This window comes from Prunus mume, linkage group LG8, assembly GCF_029339155.1.
Source record: "Prunus mume cultivar Tortuosa linkage group LG8, ASM2933915v1, whole genome shotgun sequence".
Lineage (NCBI taxonomy): Eukaryota > Viridiplantae > Streptophyta > Magnoliopsida > Rosales > Rosaceae > Prunus > Prunus mume.
This window is the reverse complement of record NC_142705.1, coordinates 21721442-21747002: the sequence shown is the minus strand read 5'-3', so window position 1 is coordinate 21747002 and position 25561 is coordinate 21721442. Positions and strand designations below refer to the sequence as shown.

The 25561-nt window shown below is 38.2% G+C and overlaps 3 protein-coding genes across 3 annotated transcripts; all 3 read left to right on the top strand.

Moving 5' to 3' along the window:
• Window positions 1–1510: 1510 nt before the first annotated feature.
• Window positions 1511–2779, top strand: LOC148915051 (uncharacterized). The gene is made up of 2 exons (XM_089043393.1): window positions 1511–1741; window positions 2144–2779. Exons 1-2 carry the CDS (start codon window positions 1511–1513, stop codon window positions 2777–2779), a joined length of 867 nt encoding a protein of 288 aa, XP_088899519.1.
• A 7249-nt stretch (window positions 2780–10028) lies between these two features.
• LOC103339054 (alpha/beta-Hydrolases superfamily protein) lies at window positions 10029–12248 on the top strand. The gene is made up of 4 exons (XM_008242330.3): window positions 10029–10517; window positions 10713–11065; window positions 11167–11360; window positions 11485–12248. Exons 1-4 carry the CDS (start codon window positions 10106–10108, stop codon window positions 11804–11806), a joined length of 1281 nt encoding a protein of 426 aa, XP_008240552.2. The 5' UTR covers window positions 10029–10105; the 3' UTR covers window positions 11807–12248.
• Window positions 12249–14308: 2060 nt separating this feature from the next.
• Window positions 14309–19989, top strand: CBR (NADH:cytochrome B5 reductase 1). The gene is made up of 9 exons (XM_008242327.2): window positions 14309–14721; window positions 16171–16312; window positions 16517–16607; window positions 16740–16817; window positions 17711–17791; window positions 17882–17971; window positions 19263–19328; window positions 19485–19571; window positions 19716–19989. Exons 1-9 carry the CDS (start codon window positions 14616–14618, stop codon window positions 19806–19808), a joined length of 834 nt encoding a protein of 277 aa, XP_008240549.2. The 5' UTR covers window positions 14309–14615; the 3' UTR covers window positions 19809–19989.
• Window positions 19990–25561: the final 5572 nt, after the last annotated feature.

The window sequence follows — 25561 nt, the reverse complement described above, 5'->3', positions numbered from 1 at the left end:
ATAAAGTGCTTATCTTGTTTTAAACATGTACAGTCAATCATAACTCGATTCGAACTCTCACTGGCTCAAATTATAAGAAATGGAGAGAAGATGTGGAAATTGCTCTTGGACTTCTGGATTATGAGATGGTTCTTACTGATGAAGCTCTATCAGTACCTGCGATTGATGCATCTGCTGAGACTAAGACTAAATATGCAAAGTGGATTAAGGCCAACAAAATGGCAATTCTGATCATGAGGAGGTCTATTTCGGAAGAGGTCAGAGGCGTATTATTGAAACTGAGAGTGCTAAGCTATTCATGGAAGCTATTGCAGAAAACTTCCAAGGATCCAAGAAAGCTGAAATTGGTACACTCATGAGCCAGCTGACAGATATGAAATACAATGGAGAAGGCTGCATAAGAACTCATATTCTGAACATGGTTGAGATAGGAAACAAGCTGAAGGCTCTAAAAGTCCATGTGGATGAAACCATGATGGTGCACTTTGCTATTAATTCTCTACCTAGCATTTTTAGACAACTGAAAACTACTTATATTGCTCAGAAGGAGATATGGTCAGTTGCTGATTTGATAGGTATATGTGTGCAGGAAGAACAAAGTATCAGAAAGGACAAAGGAAAAGAACAAGTGTATTTGGTGCAGGATACTAAGTTTAAACCAAAGGAATGGACCAAAAACAAGAACACAGATAAGCAGCAAAGGAAAGATGAGTCTGCAAAGGGCACGGGTCCAGTAGGTTTGAAGTGTTTCTTCTGCAAGAAATTTGGACATTTAAAGAGAGATTGCAGAAGATACAAGCGCTGGTTGGACAAACAAAAGGGAAAAGGGATTCAAAACAAAGAGGGTGCCAAACAAGGATGACTTGAAGGTGTTCGTGGGAAATGGAGAAAGAGTTAGAGTAGATTTTGTTGGTTTAGCTAGTCTTGAGTTGGAGTCAGGTTTTATTTTGGAATTAGTTGATGTCGTTTATGTTCCTTCTATGACAAGGAATTTGTTATCAGTTAGCAAGCTTGTAAAATCAAACTTACAGTTTGAGTTTGATGAGTCTGGTTTCTCCATTTTCAGAAGTAAAAGTTTTATTGGTAATGGATTATTGATCGATGGAATGTTTCGTTTGAACTGCAAATTACCAAATCAAAGTACAGAGATGATAAATGTGTTAAGTTCAAAACAGCCTTGTAATGCAGAATCTTTCACACTATGGCATAAGAGACTTGGACATGTCTCAAAAGAAAGAATGAATCTCCTAAGCAAAAATCAATTCTCCCACCACTTAATCACCATGAACAAGATAAAACATGCATTGAATGTGCAAAAGGAAAGCTAACAAATCTCAGAAAGAAAGGGGCAATAAGAAGTGAGAAACTACTTGAGATAATACACACAGATATCTGCGGACCTTTTCCAGTTAATACACATGATAGTTTCAGTTATTTTATTACTTTTACAGATGATTTTTCAATATATGGATATGTGTATCTGATAACAGAAAAATCCAAAGCACTGGAAATGTTTAAAATCTACAAGGCAGAAGTGGAAAACCAGCTGGATTCTAAGATAAAAGTTGTAAGATCAGATAGGGGTGGAGAGTTCTATGGCAAGTTCACAGAAAAAGGAAGAAATCCAGGACCTTTTGTAAACTTCCTACAGCAAGAGGGCATTGTTGCACAATATACAAATCCTGGAACACCGCAGCAGAATGGTGTTTCAGAAAGAAAAAATAGAACCTTAATAGAGATGGTGAGAAGCATGATGTGTTGTGCAAAGCTTCCTACTTTTCTATGGGGAGAAGCTTTAAAACTGCAAACTACCTTGCCAACAGAATTCCCACCAAAGCTACAAACAACATACCCTACGAAATCTGGTGTAAAAGAAAGCCTAGCTTGGCTCATCTAAGGACCTGGGGATGCAAGGCAGAGGCAAAGCTGTACAATCCTATGCAGAAGAAACTTGATTCCAAAACAGTGAGCTGTTTCTTCATAGGATATCCAGATAGGACAAAAGGTTATAGGTTTTATTGTCCTAAAAATAACACTAGATTTGTGGAAACACATAGAGCAATTTTTATTGAAGAAGAGGAGGAAGGATTAGATGAAACAGATTTTGTTTTTGATGAAGTTTTGGAAACTAAGGAAACTGCAGCTGAAAACCAAACAAGAGAAGTCACTATCTTACCTTTTGATGCCTTGGAAGAAAACCAGCCAGAATCGGCTCGGATCAGCAGAACTAGAAGAAATGCGACAGATCGGCCCGACTCGATCAGCGAGCGGCTCCGGATCAGCCGAATCGAAGAAATGCAGATCCAGAATCGGCTCGGATCAGCGAATCGGCTCAGATTTGCTCAGGAGATCACAGAGACCTAAAAGGCCAGCCTTGTCAAATGACTACTTTGTTTACCTGCAAGAATCAGAGCATGACATCAATACTGAGGAAGACCCTGCAACTTTCAAGCAGGCCATGGAAAGTGACAAAAGTTCACAGTGGTCTGCAGCCATGGAATCTGAACTAGAATCAATGAGCAAAAATGGAGTATGGAAACTAGTTAATTTGCCATTAGGATGCAAACCTATAGGATGCAAGTGGGTTTATAAAACCAAAAGGAATGCACAAGGACAAATAGACAGGTATAAAGCCAGATTAGTGGCAAAAGGTTACACTCAAGAAGAGGGAGTTGATTACAATGAAACTTTCTCCCCTGTATCAACTAAAGATTCATTTAGAGTCATAATGGCTTTGGTTGCTCATTTTGATCTTGCATCTTCATCAGATGGACGTTAAGACAGCTTTCCTAAATGGAGAACTGATTGAAGAAATATATATGAAACAGCCGGATGGTTTTGGCTCAAAAGGGGAAGAGAATTTAGTGTGCAAGCTGCAGAAATCAATATATGGTCTAAAACAGGCATCAAGACAATGGTATCTCAAGTTTGATGAAGTTGTTAAGTCCCAAGGCTTCATTGATAATCCATTGGATGAATGCATCTATATGAAATTCAATGGAAGGAATTTCATCCTCATGCTGCTATATGTGGATGACATTCTGCTAGCAAGTAGCAATCTATCCATGTTACATGACACTAAAAGGATGATGTCCTATCACTTTGATATGAGTGATTTGGGAGAGGCAAACTATGTTCTTGGAATAGAAATCAGCAGGGACAGAGAAAGGAAAATGATCGGCTTATGTCAGAAGGCATATATTGAGAAAGTGCTTAGAAGGTTCAACATGGGAAACTGTACAGGATGTGATGTTCCCTTCTCAAAAGGGGATAAATTGAGCAGTGAACAATCTCCTAAGACTGAGCAAGAGAGATTGGAGATGAAGGACAAGCCCTATGCATCACTAGTAGGAAGCTTGATGTATGCACAAGTCTGCACTAGACCAGACTTGGCATTCTGCATAAGTGTTCTTGGCAGATTTCAGTCTAATCCAGGTCAAGCACATTGGATTGCAGGCAAGAAAGTATTAAGATATTTGCAGAGAACTAAAGAGTACAAACTGGTCTATAGAAAGGTTGAAAATTTGCAGCTGGAAGGATATGCAGACGCAGACTTTGCAGGATGCCAAGATACTAAGAAATGCACATCAGGAGTTGTTTTTCTATTTGCAGGTGCTGCAGTGGCATGGAAGAGCATGAAACAGCAGTATGTGTCAACCTCCACTATGCAAGCAGAATTCTTAGCAGTTTATGAAGCTACTTCAATGGCAATGTGGCTTAAAAATTTCATGTCTATGCTAAGAATTGTGGATTCAATACAGAAACCGATTCAGTTATGGAATGACAATACTGCGGCAGTATATTTTGCACAAGGAAATAAGAGATCAAATGGAATGAGGCATTTGCATTTAAAGTTCTTATCTGCGAAGGAAAAGATTCGAGATGGAGAGACTGCTCTAAGTCACATTGGCACAGATTTTATGATTGCAGATCCTTTGAATAAAGGGTTGCCTAATCATGTTTTTCACAGGCATGTGGCAAGCATGGGATTGCAATTCAGTTTTGATGCCTAAAGTCAGTGGGAGTCAGTGGGAGCTAGAGTTCTTACAGTTATGTTTTAATTCTGATTTTGTTAACTAGTTTTATCTAGACAGTTTTATTTTGCAGATTTAATTGAATTACTTTTATACAATGTTCTGCATTTGCTATTTATGGATGACAAATAGAACAAAGGCCAAACTGTAATCATGTCAACATTATGTTTACAGTTTGAATCTATGAATGAGTCATTAAAGATTGTTCAAACCTTGGTAGTTTTGAAGGGTGGGCAAAGAACTGTTCAGTTTTGTCACACATATAGTAAAACCAAAAACAGTTCTTGTTTTTCAATCCAGTTGGAAGCCTTATGTATTTTGCAGATTCATGTATGTGATTATAAAAGTCTTGGATGTTATATATCCATGTACTTCGATAGTCCTTTATGAATTTTTCAAAATGACTGTGGCTTGATAAAAGGAACAAGAGAATTTTGAGTTCCACATGGCCATTAAGTAATGAACAATAAGTCTAAATTGATTATTTGATCAAGTGGGAGAATGTAAGAAGGTTTATTACATTAAACCTACTAAAGTGATCTTCTAATCAACTTAGGATTACAAAGACTTATTGTTTATTAGGAACTCAAAACCTATCTCGATTAGGCAAGCCTCAAACAGTGTTCAATAAGGATAATGAAGGCTTAAGGGTTCCTAGTTCTACAAGGATTGGAATGGATTAATCTTATAGCATGAAGGATATCTCTAAGTGTTTCTTGATGGGCAAGACACTTAGAGAGATGCATATAAATAGAAGGCTCCCTCCTAGATCCGAATAACACAACACAGCTAAACAGAAATTCACCCATCAGAGTTATAGCTATAAGGATCGGATTCTCAGGAGAAGAACTTCTATACCTTGCACTGCCAATCTGTTCCAGCATCATCCAGTTCTTGCGCCAGCACCATGTCAGACTCAGGTTAGTGTTAAACATGTTATGGCTTTAAGGAATTAACACTGTACCCAATCCTTCGTGAGATTCAGCTTTTTAAAGCTTCTTTTTTGTTTCTCCGTTGGTCTTGGGTCCCAAGGGAAGCCAACCAAGCTGCGGATTGGATAGCTTCGTCGATGCGTCGGGGGTTGTGCGCTGAGGCTTGGGTCATTTGACCCCCAACCTCCCTGGTTTTCATTCTCTCTCGTGATGAGCTGCCTTGTCCCTCGCTTCCTTTGTGATGCTTTTTTTGGCACTGTGCTGGGTTTTGTAGCTTTTATCTCGTTTTAACTTTTCTTGTCGCTTTGGTTTCTTTCTTGTGTATGCCGTTTGACTGGTTGTGTGGTCTCGGTGGATCTTGACCTCTCTTTGGTCTTGTTAATGCAAGTTCAACTTTACCCACAAAAAAAAAAGACTGATAAGGGCTGGTTGATGTCTTTTTATGGGTTTGAAATCTATCTCAAGGTTATGACAATAGGTACGTAGATATCGTACTTTTATTCATGTTGAAATAAAAAAATTGATACCTATCAGATTAATTTGGATAGGTATTTGGGCTGTAACAAATCAATTCTAAATCAAAAGAGGCCCAAATGAAGAACTCAACAACCAAATGACGTGCTTAGAGATAAAATCCCATATATTTATCTCTAAGAAAGAGTCTCATTACTGCCCTACTCTCAAAAGAAATTAAAAGAAATAAAAAAGAATGTCAAGGTGAGATCGTGCATGGAGCAGGTTATCTCCCACCACTCCACTTATCAAAACGATGGCACAATCTGGGAAGAAACAGTCTCCCTCAACTGCCACTCATATGTTTGCCTATAAAAAGGCATGAACCAAAGAAAAAAAGAGGGCAAAAAAAAAAAAAAAAAAGAGGTGATGCAGGAAGAAGGGCAGAAACAGAGGCAAAAATAAGAAGTCTGAAGGAGGAACGAAGTGCTGCATAAATTGAAGGCAAGAAGCAGAAGGAGAAAATCTCAAGTGCTGCAAAAGTCACCAGAAAGAAAAAGAAACACAACTAAACGCTAGTTAGAACAGCAAATCAAAAGCATCATCAGCAAGGTATAATTATATTTGCCAGTTCAGCTCTTTGTTGTTAAATTAACTTGCAAGCAAAAGAGGTTTGGTTGTTAATGTTGGAATCCCACATCGGTGGAGTGAAAGAAAACAAATGGGTTTAAATAGAATCACCACACTCTAACTAATACCGAGGCCTTTTTTGATAAAAACCCCACACCTGATGGATTGGGTGGGTGGTAAAGTGGGACGATATCGGTGTTGTTAGAGTGGGACCCAACGGACAAATCCAAATCTTCAACACGGTATCAGAGCCAAGGCCCGTACAAGCTAACGACGCTTGTCACAACAAATAAAATAAAAAATAAAATAAAAAGGAAACAAGTCGGACTCTTAAAAATGCCAACGAAGCTAAGAGCCGACCTTTAAGTTCCAATGAAAAACAAGTGGGCCCAACGAGAGCCGACCTCTGAGTTTCAATTGCCGATGTGTGAATCTTGACGTGTGATTACACGTGAGGGGAATGTTGGAATCCCACATCGGTGGAGTGAAAGAAAACAAATGGGTTTAAATAGAATTACCACACTTTAACAACTGCAGCCACCATAATGACGTCAAAACAGCAGCAAGCCAAGGCTTTGAGAATGTGCAGTGCGAAATTCCTCCATGTCCCTGCTGTCAATTTGTCAAAGAGATCTCAAGAAACTGTAGACGAAAGGATTAGATCCTTCCCAGAGATAGAGTAGTAGAGATCTCAAGAAACTGTAGACGAAAGGATTAGATCCTTCCCAGAGATAGAGTAGTGGTGTCACTGCTACATTGCATAGAAAGAGCTCTCGCAAGGACCTCTTTTCTGTGAAATATGCAAATGGGCTTTCGCAAGAACCCTAAGTGCTGTGAGCGCCTTGCAGGTGTTCATAGACACACTCGATGAAAATAATGCAGATTCTCTTGAATGACAAACAGAAAGACAAAGGTATTCAAGAGGTCTCTGTACAAAAAGAAAATTGTTTTCTTGTCAGACCAAAACTTCTCCAAGTCAAGCACAAGAGAATTAATTTGCACCCCTCAATTTCCCTGGAGCCTTGGAGTCTTTAACAAATAAAGAAGAAAATGAAGGTACAAGTGGGCAACAAGCCTTTCTCTGGCGTCCTGCAGGCCAAACTAAATGGGACTTTGCCCCAGCAAAAATTCTTGTCACAAATCAAGGAAGGGATGCACAGCTCACTGCTCAAAGAAAGCCCTCCTGCCATGCCCAAGACTGAAGAAGAAAGCAACAAAAAAAAGGAGTTTCGTATTACTGAAAGAAACCAAAAACAAAACAGGGAAGAGAAAGCCAAAAAGGACAAAGAAAAGGCAAAGTACCTATGTACTTTGACAAACAGACGTTGCCATTAGGTTACCATACTACCAATTAATATTTTAATGGGTTATGAAGTCTAAGTCTGCCTTTACATTCCGAATACTTCCAATTAATATTTTAATGGTTTATGTTGTCTAAGTCTGACAGAAAGGAGCACAGGAAAGGTCTTGCTTGGGTTTTGGCGTCTCCGACTCAAGGCTCCGTATTGATTGTGGCAGATGAGTAGTTGAAGAGATATATAATTTGGTCCAGTTATAATTGATTTGAACTACTCCAGATGAAGATGGGAGTGACTCAGTTTGGATTAATCTCTACTACTCCAAATAGATATCGATTTCAAATGCAGCTAGCTCTTAAAACTTTTCTGACATCCCTTTTGTTTATGGGCCAACTAATAAAAATGTTAAGGCCCGAAAACAAATTGATGAGTTGACAAAACAAATTACTCATCAATTTTCAAGAGCTCAAAATATTTTATGGGTGGTCCAAATAAATTATATGGTTAATGGATTAATTTGCAAATCCTCAAACCATATGTGAGTAAATCAATGGGCTCATTAAAATGCCTTTTAATTTTATTTGGACATTAACAATAAAAAAAATGGTACAAAACCATTCCAAATTTTCTCATGGGTCATCTACCCTGCAAATTTCAATGAGATCAAATTCAAATCTCTCAAACATACAAATTCTTTCAAGGGGTCATTTATTCTTTGAAAATCCAACCAAATTTTCAAGGAACTATATCCGGTTTGATTCCACCAAGGATACGTAGGCAATTTGAAAACTCAATCCAAATACAACCGCAAGCCTAAACAGAATCCCTAGTGTCCTTAACCAAATTCACCCCAAACACTTTTCCAACCACAAAATCAAATTGAATCCCTAGTCCAACCACATTCATTCAAATTCCATAAAATATTTCTCATACCACAAATTCTTTCAAGGGTCATTCATTCCTTGAAAGTCCAATCAAATTATTTGAGAACTATAAAAGGCTTGATCCCCAAAATGGGGTATGTAGGCAGTCTAGGATTCCCTGGATGCAGCCGCAACATCAAATCAAATTCCATTATTTATTTCATTCTTCATATTGGAATCAAAGGGTCTTTCTCTTTCCAAAGAGATTATAATTAAGAGATATTTTTATCTTGAATGGGTCGTACTCAATTAAAAATTAAAAAAACTCTTATTTGTAAATAAGAGTGAGATTATGTTGGGTGAATTTTTAATTTCCTTATTACATTTTTTATCTAACAATTCATAATATGAACGTCTGAAGGATGTGCTATGCTTCGTATTAGTTTTCTAATTTTTGTTTGGACATCTTATTTGAACAGGCGTAATGTGCCCATTTCGATGTATAAAGACCAACATATTTTGCAAAAGAAGAACAATATAATCTTTAGTTTGGAAAAATTACATTTTTGTAGATGTGACGTAGTGTTCTCCTTTTCTTTTTGTTATGTTATTTGGCCGAGGTTACATTTTGTACAAGGGAATAATTATTTTTCCTTTTTGTTGCACTATCTGGCCAAAAGACTACTTTTATACATGAGATTAAGTTTGTGCTCTTCCTTGATATGTTATTTGAAGAAGGATTAGTCAATTATAAATCCATTCATGCAAGTTACCCATGTTACACTTGATCAAAGAAATTTAACACATTTCTTCTTTGAGTTATTGATATCAGAAAAAAAAAACTTCTTCTTTGCGTTGTTAATATCAAAAACAAAATTGTACAGCAAACTAAATTTTATTAGCATTACTTCATTATTTAAAAAAGTGTCATTAGTTTGTAGCAATAAAATAAATCACTTCGTTAAAAAGATAAAATATATAATATAAAAATATCTATGGATAGAAGAGAGGAATGAGAGGGATTGAACAGAGACAGGAACGATTTTGAACAAATGGAAGGTTTTTGCATGAGAGACACAAGAGGAATGGCAAAAAAAGAAAAGAATGTAAAACATTAGGGCATGTTTGGTATTCAACTTGAATCCAACTTTTTAACCTCAAAAACAGAATTTGAGTCCAAAACAGCCATATTTTTGAAAACTCAAACTCAAGAATAACTAAAAAACACCCCCATTATTAAAAACGAAAAATATCTGTTTTTTCAGTTTTTTTCTAACAACCCACAGGTTCTCAAAATTTTAAGATTTGAAAACAATTCTCAAGTTGCATACTAAACAAGTTTTTGAATCTTAAAAAATAGATTTAAGAACTCATTTTTAAGAAAAATCAAAGTTTCTGAGTTTCCTATTTGAATAGAATACCAAACGCCTCCTTAACTTTGGAAAAGAAAAAGGAAAAAAAAATTGGTTAGTAAAAGGGCTGGCACAGATGTAGAGATGGTATGAAGAGAAATTTTACTTGTTGGTTGCTTTTATTGATTAAAGTGTACTATTAAAAGTTTTTAAAGAAGATTGGCATATGGCAGTATCTTATTGACTTGGGCTAATGAGGTGGAAAACTGACTTGGCATCCCCGTGATAGGAAAGTTTTTCTCCAATTTTAGAGGCTGTCACTTGAATGCTTGGTCAAAGGTGGGGCCAAAAGCCGCCTATTTCCCAAAAAATAAAAGTCGAAGTTGGTCGACATTTACCAAATTGCGAGTATTAACAATTTATGGTCCTTTCGAGAACATCCGATAAAATTGGAACAAGTATTCTAACAACAGCCATGTCTTTTTCGTATCCCCAATCCCCGTGCACTGGTAGTTTCTCCAACTGTCCTCCTGATTTCTTCACATGTCTCCTCAAATTTTCTCGGAAAATTGGAGAAGGCCGATAACAATTCTCATCTCTGGCTTGAGTTTCGTTGTCTTCCTCATCCTTGACTTTCTTGACAACTTCCTCTGCATCCTGTATAGATATATTGATGAGCTCTTTGAAGGGCAGGCCTCCTCTTGTTACTGTGCAAGCAAGGAAGAGCAGGTGAGGAATGTGGGTGGTCATGGAGAAGGTGAGCTTTCAGAGAGTCTATATCAGAGGAAAAATGCTTTCAGGGAAATGGGTTTTCTTGGATTTGCCAAAAAGTCCAGGAAAATTGGTGGTGGAGCAGTTGCCAATAGGTGGTCTGATTGTGGATGTGAGTCTTGTCTTTCATGGATGAATGATTGTGATCAGAAGCTTCACGTTGTTGTTAGGGAGCCCTCGCAAGGTATTTTGAAAATGCATCCCATTTACATTCTAATTGTAGATTTGGGTGGTTTTAGACTTTCATTTAGTTGCTGAGAGAGTATGGAGGACAAGAAATATTGACCTTGCGTTTTCATTTGTCTGATTTAGGTTGTTTGTTGCTATCTAATGTGGCATAAGATAATCACTGATATTGTTGCCATTTCATATTTGACAGCAATCACTGATCAGGATTGCAGAGGAAAGCCAGTCGAGAATGTGATATTCTTGCATGGGTTTCTTTGTTCTTCCTCATTTTGGACAGAAACAGTGTTTCCAAATCTTTCTGGACGTGTGAACCGTAATTATAGATTGTTTGCTATCGACCTCTTGGGATTTGGAAGAAGCCCAAAGCCAAGGGACTGTATGTATACTTTGAAGGATCATTTGGAAATGATTGAGAAGTCTGTGATCTGTCCATTTCAGTTGGATTCTTTCCACTTGGTTGCACACTCCATGGGTTGTTTAATAGCAATTGCGTTAGCTGCTAAGCACTCGAAATTAATAAAATCAATCACTCTTGTAGCACCTGTAAGTTCATGAGCTTATATATTTGCTGTAGACATCTATACATTTCCTCTGTTGTCTTTGTTCCATATTCTGAATATGTGGTTTTATTTTATCATTTGTAGCCTTACATCCCTTCTAAAGATGGAGATAGCTTAAGAGTACTTGAAAAACTTGCCGGAAGGAAACTATGGCCACCGTTCCTGTTTGGAACATCATTTATGTCGTGGTACGAACACCTAGGTCGATGTTTCTGCTTTCTTGTATGCCGGAATCACAGGATGTGGGAGAGGATTGTGAAGCTACTCACTCGGAGAAGGTAACTAAATATTTATATCATGATTTACTAGAAAGAAGAAAATGTAGCAAAACAAACAAATTGTTTAGTTCCTTCCATTTCAAACGACATTTCATGATAAGCCTGTCTTCTGTTTCCTTCTTAGGGATCTTCATTTTATGATTATGGACTTGACTAGACACACCCATCACTCAGCTTGGCACACCATGCACAATGTGATATGTGGAGGAGCAAAGTTAATGGATGGTTACTTGCAAGTTTTGAGCAAAGCTGGGGTTAAAGTTGTTGTTATCCATGGTGATAAAGACAATGTTGTCCCTCTGGAGTGCAGCAACAACATTCAAATGACAGTTCCTAATGCAGAGGTTACCATCATTAAAAATGCAGATCACAGTTCTGTGCTGCTTGGTAGAGAGAGAGATTTTACGCGGCGTCTAGAGCGTATTTGGGAATCGATCGCTTGCTGATACAGCTAGAATGGAACAGATGTTGTCTCTACAATAACACAATGTGTAGATTTTTTTTGCCAGAACATTCTTTTTGTTGAGCCAAAAATGATAAGTGGGGAACATGAATTAGAATTAGGTTCCTCTGAATTGACAAAAAAATAAAAATAGAACTAGCCTACACCCTCCACCAGTCGCTGCCAGACCCAAAGCTCAACCCAAAAGGAGGCAAAGACTGTTGGAATAAGTTCGATTTGTTCCTCAATGTTCTTTGTATTTATTGCACTTGGTAGGTTGTATTGCTGGTAGCTTTGGAGTCCATGGAGGTTGTGGGCCAAAGGTGTTGGCGGTTCAGTTGTATCTATCAAATTAAACCACATCAATTAGCAGCTAAAGTGCCTCAGTTACATCAATTAAAATTATATGTATTTTTATTCCTTTTATTATTTATTAATGAGAAAAAAACAAGAACAAAACAAAAAAGCGGTATGGGAATTTGTGGTATAAGAAAATGTGATAAAATTTGTGGGAATTATTGAATTTTTATTGAAAATTGATGGCTGTATTTTCTTCCCTTGGAGTACTTTTTTTTGGTCTGATCCTTTTGATTTGAGTACTTATGAATAAGAAAAATAATTACAAGAACATATTATTATTACTATTATTATTATTATTATTATTATTATTACTAGCCCCTTGACACACGCTTACGCATGTGATAATTGGTTTTATTTTTAGAATTAAGAAAAGATAACATGGGTAATTATGTTTCATAAAAGTATGACCTATTATCTGATTTTGTTTTTAATTTTAATTTTTTTAATATGAAAAAAATGTGAATTTACCATATTATCCTCATTTAATTAATAATTTCAATTCTTAATGTTTGAATTAACCAATGACATTTTCTGGTATTTTGAATGTTTCACTATTCTTTGCCTTTTGCTTTATATATATATATATATATATATATATATATATATATATATAACAAATGAGGCATAGTCATTAGATCCAATTATATCTATTATCCTACTTGAAAGATTGACATGTCTCAATCTGATTTATCAGATAGTTGAAATCTTGTTTAAATACGTGATACACAACCTAATTTTTTTTTTTTGGGTCAAAAATAGAAAAGTTGAGGAGAATTTACTTGCACACCTGCTTAGCAGTTTTGAACCTAAGACCTTAATCTTAGACCAAACATACTTTTTCATTATGGTATAACCCACTAACACAACCCATTTAAACATGGTTCATTCAAATTTCGTAATATATTCATGTTATTTCATTTGCTGTTTCTCATTATTTTACTTCCATGATGCGATGGAGTTGTGTTGATACTTACTCGTAGGCACAACCATAATAAATACATGAACTGCAACTTCAACTTGTATTGTATTGTAGTAGACATGTTTTAAACATGTGCTCTCTCAAGGCAAGAAAAATCATGCTTTACTCGTGTCATCTCAATCTTTCTTTGTTATGGATAACATGTTTTTGTGTTTGTCACAACACCCATATTGTAGTAGACATGATTTAAGCATGTTTCTCTCCACAAAAATAAAGCATGTTTATTTGTGGTTTTTTAATTATCAAAAATAGTTTTTTTTTTAAAGCTAGCAAGTCATAGTTTTTAAAATTTTTGTAAACCCATAAATTGAAAACAAAATGACAGGAAAGCAAGGGGCGTGGTCCATGTTCGATTTCCCATCTCCAATATCACTTGTATTTTGAAAAAAACATAACATGATAAAAAAATGTTTTTTTTAAAAAAATAAAAACTAATATGTATGTGTCTCCCTCCAATGAATACTCTTTCTTTTCTTAAAAAAAACATAACATGATAAAAAAAAAAAAAAGGCTTTTATTCTATGCTGTTACTTGTTTTTTTAGTACTATGCATTGCTTTTTTATTTTTATACTTTGGTGATTGATTTGCTATATTTAGTCTTCTGCGTATTAAAGCCAAATTCGAATTTAACAATTCATGTCATTCGTTATTTGCTTAATTGGTAATTAATATAAAAGTGGAAAGTTTGTTGGGTTAATTAATAGAATAATAGTAAATCAGGAAAAAATTTATTAAATCAGTCTTTCTCTCTCATAATAATGTCATCAAATAAATAATAAATAAAGAGTTAACTATAGTTAAATTCATGTACATTTGTCATCTTTTAAAAAAAGTGATGAGTGCACGGAGTTAAAATGGTGAGCAAAAATACCCCCTAATGACGTTATGTTTATACAGTTCCAATATTAAAGACTGGGATGTTAGGAGTCACAATCTAAATTGAGAGTTTTTATTTTATCTTTATTATTTGGGAGTTTCACTAAAACAACCAAAATAGAGGTTGAAATTATAAAAAAACCCAACACCCAAAACACTTTATAAACACACCAAAAACTTATCATTACACACACTCAAAACTCATTTATAAACACACCCAAAAAGTTGACTTTGGGGTTGATTTTGGATGTGTTTCTATGTTTAAATAGTGTTTGAGTTTTTTTATAAATACATGTCTAGGATTGGGTTTATTTATAAATTTGTATTATTATTTTCTATGGGCGTCGCCTGGCAGTCAGTCAGCATTGGTTGGTATACCAGATCCACTCTTTGGTCATCAGCCCACCGATTTCACCTACCACCTCTCCAGACTCTTTACTGTTGAGTTGAGTGTACCAGACCAACTAACCAGACCCATTTCCAAATCCTATTATATAAACAAGATAACCAAGCACACTCCTAGTTTTGTTCTCCTCCTACCCATTATCGCATTTTTTGTTTTTCAGTAAATAGCTTTTGATAAAAACAAGAACACCCATGGATTTCATTGAATCACTAAATCCCCAGATCCTTCTGGGTGCAACTGTAGCTTTTGTTGTCATTGTGGCTGTTGCTTATCTCTTCACCTCCAAGAAGGCCAAAGGTTTGACCTCTCAGTTGCTTTTTTTTTTTTGGTTGTGATTAGTTGGTTTTCAATCCGTAATGGTTTTATACAACTTCTGTAACAATTATGGTTGTTCACTGAAGTGTTTGATGTTGGGTTATGAACATCTTTGCTGTTTCTGTTTTTTCAGTGTTTTTTGTCTGGAGGAGTAGAAAACTTTGGAGTATTTTGTGATGTACATTTTCGTTGTGATAAATGATCAATTGGGTAATAACATTCATGTTGCAATTTGAAGTTGATGATTGATTTATGTGGATCAATTTGAAGTGGATGATTGGTTTCTATTGCAATATTCAGTTTCTTATTTTTCCTTTCTTCATCCTTTTCTTCATATATGAATCAAACATCGAATAACTGTACACTTTTAAATATGTTTAAAGTGTTTTAAAATGGTAATCCTCAATTCTATTTTATTTTCTTTAAAAAGATCCTAGCTTTGAGCTACTTTTATTCTGTAATCTTTTTAATTTCTTTTCTAATTATATGTTGGGTATATCCTTCCTATTGACATTTTAATTTCATGTGTATGATTGAGTTTTTAGATTATCTGGTAGCTTAATTTTTTGGGTCAGTAATATTCCAATGGTTTGTTGCTGTACTACTCTTGCACATCTTGAAAGTTGGTCATTTTAATCCTACTGTGATCTCTATGCATATTTGTATATGTACACTCAATAATCATTAATAATTTTTAGTTTTTTCCCATTATTTTTTTTCCACTTTCCATTATGGTGTTTTTCCTTTCCATCATCATCATGGCGATTTTGTCATGAAAAAGAGTACAAACACAGTTCTGAGATGAAATTATCTAATGAGATATGTTCTAATCACTTAATTGTTTGCAAAGGCAATGTGATTGAGCCAGATGTAAATATTGAATTAGAGGAATCGATCCAGGTTTCTGGGTAAGCTTGAACTGTGCAAGATGTCTATAGATTTTTTGAAATCTTGAGGTCAGGCCAAATTTGAACCCATGCTAAATCCACAAAGCTTGTCTCTGGCTTCTTTGAACTTCCCTTTTACCTATTCTGGATTTTTCAGAAAATATCTTATTGTTATACCGCTGACCTGTTCTTCTTGTTTAACCCGTTCTTCATGGCCTAGAAACTAAGTATTGAGAGATTTCTATCCTTTAAACTCTTTTGTACGAGTTGAAGATTTAACCATTAAGTAGTATATGCAATCTGTGAAAAATCCATATTCGTGTAAATATTAATAACCATTTCAATTTCATTTCTTCTTTTCTCCTTGTTTCTGCTATTTTCACTTTTTAGTAGTCAAATTGCAGTTTTTATGCAAGTTTCATTTCTGTAATTTGTATCAATTAACATGTAAGGTTGTGCAAATTGGGTGGAATTGTGTTGTGCTTTTTATGTCAAAAATTACCCAATTGTGCAAACTGGCTCATGTTATGGTGTATGCTTATAGGCTCTTTAGATGCTGAGAATTTCAAGGATTTCAAACTTGTCAAGCGTACACAGCTGAGCCACAATGTGGCGAAGTTCAGATTTGAACTTCCAGCATCTACTTCAGTTTTAGGTCTTCCAATTGGACAACACATAAGTTGCAGGTACAGTTGATTTAGTTTATTTATTTATTTACTATTTATCATATGGACATCCTTTTCTGAGTCTTTTGGCTGTTGATAATTTGATCAATGATGTTTGACTAACCAAATGGCTGTCAGAAATTCTGATTCAGAAGGGGAATTTTGCATAATTTTTATCTTCCCTTTATCATTGTAGTTATTTACATGAGCTTCTTTGTCGCATAGGGGCAAGGATAGCCAAGGCGAAGATGTTATCAAACCATATACCCCAACTACATTGGATTCTGATGTTGGATATTTTGAACTGGTTATAAAGGTATTCACCTATAACAGATTTTGTTATAGAATCCACATAGCACCTTAACTTTATTGCAGCACAAAAACAGACAAAAATATTTATGTAATTATTTTAAAAAGGTATCGTGTGGTTGATCTTACTTTGCATTAGATGTATCCTCAAGGAAGAATGTCGCATCATTTCCGAGAGATGCGTGTCGGAGATCATCTTGCTGTCAAGGGACCAAAGGTATGCACTTTATTTTCCCAGTAATTTAGAATCTCCCTATAACTGGAAAAAAAGAAGGAATCTCTCCCACTCTTTCTCTCTCTCTTACTCATGATTGAAATATGTTACTCTGATCCTTTCAAGTGCTTCTGATTCTGTAAAATTTGTCCTTGAATTGGAGAAGATATGTTCCTTACCACATTATATTATCTGATGTTATTAGATGGAAAGAAAATGTTGGCAGTTAGCTTGCTCTTGTAGGATGGACTGCTTCCAAATCTAGGGATTTAGATAACATTATAATGCATGTATGCCATTATTTGGACAAGAAGGAAATGAAGAAAACAAATGGATTTCAAATAATTCCTTGCATGAAGTCATTTCAAATGTACTACATCTAGTAATATCAAATACATCCAATCTAATGTTTTCTAGTTTTTATATCAAATTTATCCTTATTCTCAAATCCAAATCCTTCTTCAAATTCCTCCATCCAAATGGAGCCTTAGATTAATAAACATATTGGATATGCATATGGTTTTCTCAAAATATAGTTTAGTACATCATTTAAGATTTGAAGAAATAAAATGCAGCCTATCCAAGTGATACTATCTACGACAATATGCGAGAATTAATTTATCTTTTTTTTTATTTTAAAAACACAATATGGCTGGGAATTTGGAAGTTAGTAAATTCAGCTCCTTATTTTACATTATATTAAGAAATAGAAACATTATAGTTAGTGACCATATTATGTAACCAGTGCACAGTAATGGATACTTCTCTTTACACTATACTCATGAGTTGATCTTGTATATTTTCAAATGCCTTTGGGAAACATAATTCATAAAATTCTCTATATATACTAGTATTTCTTTTCACCAAGTTGATCTCTGAAATTTTGCTGTTACCAGGGTCGTTTCAAGTATCAACCTGGCCAAGTTAGAGCATTTGGGATGCTTGCTGGAGGCTCTGGAATCACTCCAATGTTCCAGGTATGTATTTGTGACTATGAACAGTTACACTAAGTTTTTTGGTTGCTCTATTGTTGTAGAATTTTTACACCCGTTCTGCATCCACTTTAGGTTGCCAGGGCAATATTAGAAAATCCAAAAGACAAAACAAAGGTGCACTTGATCTATGCCAATGTGACATATGAGGACATTCTTTTAAAGGTACCGTGCTCTCCTTTTTGTGTCATTATCAACTTATCTTTATATCGTCTACTCATCATATTTATTTGTTAATTTATACCTTTGATAGTTGACTAGTTTTGGCCATGATTCCATTGAGGAAACAACATTTTGGTTCTGTATATAGTACTAGCAAGCTGGGCCTACTAATGCAATTTAATTTGATATTTCTTAGCTGACTATACAAATCCCACTTACAAAGATGATCTTTCCATGTTGCATGTGTAGATAAAACTTGAAGAACACACCTAATTGCATCGCCTATCACATAAACCTCCTAGTTTAAGCACAATATGCTGGGTATTCGGTTTAATGCTAAATTGGTTTACAAGGTCAAGATAGGGCTTGAGGGGAAAATTAAGAATAGTAATGGGGCAAGTAGACATGCAGTCCCCCCAGACAGGACATGAGTCATATTGAACAGGGTCATGGGTCAGGGATGACCAAAACGATTAACTGCTATATAATTCTGTATACAATCCAAGAAGTAACTTAAGAAGCCTGAAATTCTATGCCCATGTATTCAAGACTGGAATCAGTGTTTAAAGTAGGTGGTTAAGGGATTCAAAATAGGATTCAAAATTTAGGGAAGTGAAAGGTCATGGGAAATATCTACTGATCTTGATTATACAAAACCTACGTCTTATCAAAATCTAAAACTTTTGGTTAGTTCTTCATGTTAACTTCTTATTTTTCATTTAGTTATTTTGAGAGTGTTCAGCTAAACAATATTTCCAAAATTAGGAGTATGCTGTCTGTCTTAAGAAAGTGGTTAAAGGTCATGGGAAATATTTACTAATCTAGAATCTATGATTCTTTTGCTTTATCTAGATTGTAGATTAAGTAATTTAGAGCAAGGAATCCTAGCTTTCATACTGTATTTTGATTAGGAATTTTCCTCCATGGCGACTTTGTGTTTGTCATGGAGAAGTTACTTTGAGAATGTTCTCAGAAAGTTTTCCCTTTCTATTTTATTGAGTTGCACAATGCTATGTTACTAAAACCTTGTATTTAGGATTTTTCCTCCATGGGGACATGGTCTTCTTCATGGAGGAGCTCCTTTCAGAACTTTTTTGTTTGCACAGTGAGGTGTATATATCTGCTTTTGGAGTAGCATTCTGGATCTACTTTTGTGGTGTTCAGAACATACGTAGAAAGATGCTCCTTGTTTCTGACTGGATTACACTGTACTGGGTAGTAGGAGATTGCAATATTTAAGCCTATAAATTTGCATTCGATGCATTTGGATCAAATCCCCTCTCTTTATTTGCAGGAAGAATTGGATGGCCTTACTAGTAACTACCCTGACCGCTTCAAAATTTACTATGTCTTGAATCAGGTGAATCGACTTCTCTGCTTTATATTTCCAAATTATTTGTCTTTCCCTTATGGTGTTTTTGTTAACTTTGTAAGTTTGAAGAATTATGTCTCATGACTGATGACCATTATCTCTTTTCCTCCTAATGAACTACCTCCGCAAAATGTTACTCCTCAGCCTCCTGAAGTATGGGATGGTGGTGTTGGTTTTGTCTCAAAGGAAATGATTCAAGCCCAGTTGCCTGCCCCAGCGCATGATATTCAGGTAAGTGACTAATTATTTATTTTTGCGACATGGCCTTTAAACCCTTTCAAACATGTTTTCTCTTAATCTTGCCGCTTAGATATGAATGGTAGACTTGTATTTTGTTTGATAAGCAAACGCTGACTTTGCTCCTGGAATCTCCAGATTCTGAGGTGTGGTCCACCACCTATGAACAAGGCCATGGCTGCTCATCTTGAAGCACTTGGATATGCTCCTGAGATGCAGTTCCAGTTCTGATCCTTTCATATGGTCTTTTTATCATCATTACAATCAGATGTCTTTTTGGATCGTTGAGCAAATGACTTCCTTCCCTTCCCTACATTGGAGCAAGTGTACTTGTTTATTAGATAGCAATGCAATAACTACTTCGAAGGTTCTTTAAATGTCAAGTGGTTATGTGATGCCGTCTTTGGTTAAAGGTCTTGTTTCTTATGGGGTGGGATTGGAACAAAACCTTTTTATTTTTGTGGTAGTGGATAATATAGGGGAAATGGCAACAGGCCGGTCGGGTCCGGTTTGCCATCACTATCCCCGCGTCGCTGGATAAATGGGAACCCTGACGGATGTATGGAGCTCCAATAACTTTTTGTGTTAAATGATTTGTCATTAAAATGATAAACAAATCATAATATAGGACATTGAAAATGCAATAACGCATCCCATATTATATAATAAAATATACAGCCATTCATTTAAACTACAAAAACTGGGACATAAACTTGAATGGGTATGTGGGGGCAGGGAGTGCTCCGGCATACCACATCCTCTACTTAGAGCACTTCCAGCGCTCCTCTTTTGCCTGGGCCCAGCATTTGGCTCTAGCGCGCAACGTCAAGACCGGGTAGTTGATGGGGTCCACAAGCCTGGGCAGGCCAAGGGCAAATTTTGCTTGGGTTTGCTGATGTCATAGATGATGTCAACAACGAAAAAACAAATAAAAAATTGAAAAAAATACCAAAAATTTCAGAATTATATATATATATAAATAGATAGTCATATTCTTCATTTTCCGCAGCCAAATTAATGGTTTAAGTATAAAAAAATAGAAAATAAATTAAAATGAATAGTAATTGTCTTTGCCTTTGCCCTTTGGGGTGGAAACAAAAAGGCAATGATTGCGTATTCATGTGAATAGTGATAAACCTTGCCTTACCTTTGCCTTGCCCTTGCCCTTTGGAGAGGAGGTGCCCTTACGTTCTGAAATACTTAAGCTCATGGAAGAATTTTAAACGTTGCCCCCTATGAAGTTTGCATAGAAGTTATATAATGAGTGTTCTTAATAGCCATCAGAGTAATTAGAGAGTTGTTATTGGACGTTCGTATTGAATCTTTCAACATAGACCCCTCATTTTGAAGGGTACTATGAGTATCTCTTTCCTTGTATATAAGAATATTGGTAGATTTATTGCATAGAGGTTATATAATGAGCATTCTTAATAGTCATCCAATTAATTGGAGAGTTGTTATTGGACATTTGGATTGAACCTTTTAACATAGCTGTGGAAGAAGATATTTTCGTCTCCAATCACAGCTCGCCACGTGGAAAAGAAGATTATCTCTTTTAATTAATTAATTGAACCAGTTTATCTGGCCAATTAATTAATTGGGATAAATATCTTAATTAACATGATATTATCTTTATTTAATAAGATAATATCATTAATTAAGATATTATCCTAATAAAGAGAAGATAATGTCATTATCTCATATATTATCTCCATAAAAAGAGATAATATCATTTAATTAAATATTATCTCAGTCCGACTCGATCCCTACGAATTTGGGTAGAGAATAAACTCAAAGATATTCTCTACGAAACCCTAGCCCCGAGGCTCCTATAAATAGATGACTTCATTCATCATTCAAGGTACATCTAAACCTACTCCTAATACCCGAGAAAAATACCCGAAGCTCTCTCTTTCTCCCTCTCCACTCTCCATATTTTCTCCACACGGCTCCGCCACCACACACGACTCCGGCCGCCCGGTTCACACCCTACATAAACACTACTCCGTACCCTTTGCTTAGCTATTGTTTTCCTACAAACACTCGAACTAACTTAGGCATCGGAGGGCCTTTGGCCAACACCCCCCGGGTGTGGTCTATTTACTCCAATCTGTTGTACAGGAATCGAGGAAGAGAGAGAAAGAAGATCGAAGGTTGAAGGATCTAGAAGCGAATATTCTCCCGTGAGATTATTTGCACAAACATTTGGTGCTTTCATTGAGAGCACGAGTTATACTCAACGCGTGCTCAAGGAATCCGTTCCTCCTATTTTCCAATCTACCGAAGCCTTCCAAACAACCATGGTTGGAAGCAAACGCACTAGGAGCAAAACCGCCGCGGCTCGATCCGAGATGGCCCAAAGCCATTCCACCCACGATCCCGCGATCGACATGGTGGCACCACCACCTCTCGCCACCGTGCCACCTACCGGACCCGCAACCGGATCTAGCAACCTCCGTGGCACTGCCGCCGAACATGGTGGACCCTCCCATCAAGGTGGGCTCGTTACCACCACCGATTTAGGCCCGCCTTGGAGCAACTTCAAGCGTTCCCTCCACTGCCTCCACGCTCACGCCAACGACACTCTCGGGTACACGTCTAATGAAACCCTAGGCCGTGTGCAATTGGGCTCCACACGCTTCTCTCCTCCCGATCCACAAAGTCAAGCAGATCTCAACCTGAGAGTCGACCAGCTAGCTCAGAGAATGGATGACCAAAATGCTCTTATGAGGCAGCTCATTAATCAAATAAGCATGGCTCAAAATCTTGGCCTTGGACAACCAGGCGAAGAAAGAAGAATAGACGAACGCATCGGTGGGCAGCTCAACGGGCACCAAGCGGGTCGAGCAGGAGTGAGCAGACAAGGCGATGCACAACCACGTGATCAGCTTGCCGACATGTCGCAAGCATTTGCAAGCCACACGCAAAGCAACGTGCGAGAAAGGCTAGGCCCACGACTTGACGTCCGTGCTCGCCTGGGCCCGCAGGGAAATGTGCTTCAAAGGCTAGGCTCCCAAGGAGATCAAACTGACAATCACCGCAATGAGGATCGTGAAGATAGGCGCTCCGCTGCCCACTCGCAGAGAAATATTCACGAAAGGCTAAGCCCCAGGGAGGTCAACCCGGTAACCATCGTAATGAGGATCGTGAAGAGAGGCACTCCACTGCTCGCCGTCAAGCTGCAGAAAATCCCTCGCAAGCGCATCCACCAACACGCCTCCTAGGCAGCGCGGACGAGAGGACCAACCCGCGCGGACCAACGAGGAGGTCAATCAGCGTCGCCCGAATCGCAAAAGTCACCAACGTGATCGACCAGCAATGCGCGCGGAAGACGTTGAGAAGCTTGTGAATGACCGACTTCGAGACTTAAAGACTAGCGGGAACCTCAAGGATGCACTACGTAAGGAGATGGACCAGGCGATCTCTACTCCTTTCACCCCTGAAATCGAGCAGCTACTCCTCCGGCGATTCTCAATGCCTTCGTTTACGCATTTCAAGGGAGATTTCGATCCCGAGAGCCACCTAAAACACTTCAAAAGTGTTATGATCCTCCACAAGGCCGACGATGCACTGATGTGCAAGGCGTTCACAATGACCTTGCGAGGAACAGCTCAGACTGGTTCCACACCCTGCCATCTGGGTCGATCAATAGTTTCAAGGAGCTTGCCTATGTCTTCACTAAAGAATACACTTCTTATCGGACGATCAAGAAGAACCCAGATCATCTGTTCAACCTGCACAAGAAGTTCAATGAATCCCTGCGAGACTACATCAAGAGGTTCAAAGCGGAGAGGGCAAACATTGTAGGATGTGATGACCAAATTGCGTCATCTGCCTTCAAGAGAGGGTTGCCAAGAATGTGAGCTGTATCGCGAGCTGACCATCTATCCTCGCCAAACACTGGTAGAAGTCTTCGCTATAGCAGAGCGCTACGCATTATGGGACGACGACCGGATCGCCACGAAGAAGGCTGATCAAGTAGCTGAGCAGGCAAGCCAAGAGAACGGCAAGCGTAGATCACGGCCTCGTGGAGGTGCTTCAAAGAATGAGAGCTACACCAAGTTCACTATCCCGATACACCAGATCTTGGCCCAAGTAAAAGACATGCCTTGGTTGAAGAAACCATCGCCTTTAAAGGGAAACCCAACCAAGAAGGATACCAGTAGATACTGCACATTCCATGAAGGGCATGGTCATTACACAAACGACTGTTTCGCCTTGGAAAAGGCACCTTGAAGATCTAGTCAGAGACGGCCATTGCACAGAATTCATCGCAAGGAGGGCTATCCAGCAAATCAAGGATTGTGACACAGCTAACGATGAACCTCAACGAAAAAGGTCATATGGATCAACACGATCCTAGCTGACTCCAAAAGCCCGAATCGACTCGGGGGCAAAAGAGAAAGATCAAGCAGGCGACTTCCGTCTCTTAAGCCGTCACTAGCTACCAAGTTGTGGAAGACGAACCTTTCATCATCTTTCAATGGAAGGAAGTTCTAAGACAATGAAATACCCATCACCTCCAAGGGTACTATCCATGAAGCTCTTCACCTATCAGCTCGGCTCTAAGCAGGCGACCAAGCCTTCCTCACCTTCATTGAAGACAAGTTACTTTTGATGTTACTCATGGACTCATCGACACGTCTTCGGACGTAGGCCAAACGGGTCACCATCATCGACACGTCTCCGGACGTAGGCCAAACGAGCCACACACATCGACACGTCTCCGGACGTAGGCCAAACGGGTCATACACATCGACACGTCTTCGGACGTAGGCCAAACGGGTCACCATCATCGACACGTGCGGACGTAGGCCAAACGGGCCACACACACATCGACACGTCTTCGGACGTAGGCCAAACGGGTCATACACATCGACACGTCCCCGGACGTAGGCCAAACGGGCCACTATCGCATCGACACGTCTTCGGACGTAGGCCAAACGGTTCACTCTCATTGACACGTCTCCGGACGTAGGCCAAACGGGCCACACTCGCATCGACACGCCCGGGACGTAGGCCAAACGGGTCATACACATCGACACGTCCCCGGACGTAGGTCAAACGGGCCACTATCGCATCGACACGTCTCCGGACGTAGGCCAAACGGGTCACACATCGACACGTCTCCGGACGTAGGCCAAACGGGCCACTATCATTGACACGTCCCCGGACGTAGGCCAAACGAGCCACTATCATCGACATGTCTCGGACGTAGACCCAACGGGTCACACACATCGACACGTCTTCGGACGTAGGCCAAACGGGTCACTTTCATCGACACGTCTCGGACGTAGGCCAAAGGTCACTCTCATCGACACGTCTCCGGACATAGGCCAAACGGGCCACCCTCATTGACACGTCTCCGGACGTAGGCAAAACATGCCTCAACCCAGAAGCACTCAAGCAGTTCACAAGACACTATGCAAATTGAAGTTGAAAAAATAACTGAAATTTCCTTAGTAAAGTGACCAACTGGCCAAAGTTCAACAAAAAGAAGACGATCAGGCAAGACCAATTACTCTAAATGAGAAAGCAGACTACAAAAGCTAAAAAGAGATAAAGAAGTCTTCATCTATTCCGAGACGCCAGCAGAGATCCCGATCTGCAGCCACTTCAACGTCTGTCGATCACCACACTCTCAACGACTCCACCTGCCTGATCCTCAACGTCGCCCCCACCTCCTTTTTGAAGGAGAAGAAATGTTGCTTCCTTTGTTTTTCCAAAGAAAGACTTGAGAAAGCACCAAGATCGCCAGCCTGACGGATTTGGTCAACCATTTCAGCACAAGAGGATGGACTTGATAGAAATTGCGTCTTTAGCGGATCGACACGCCTGCATCCCCTACACTGTGGCTAGATTTTTCAACCTTTGGATCAGCCGCTGAAGTTGCAGAAGGACCTTTCGTTCGGGCAGATGACTCTCTTGCTTTCCTAGCCTCCGCCAACCTCACTTCCAAAGGAATTTGCGACGTCGAATCAACT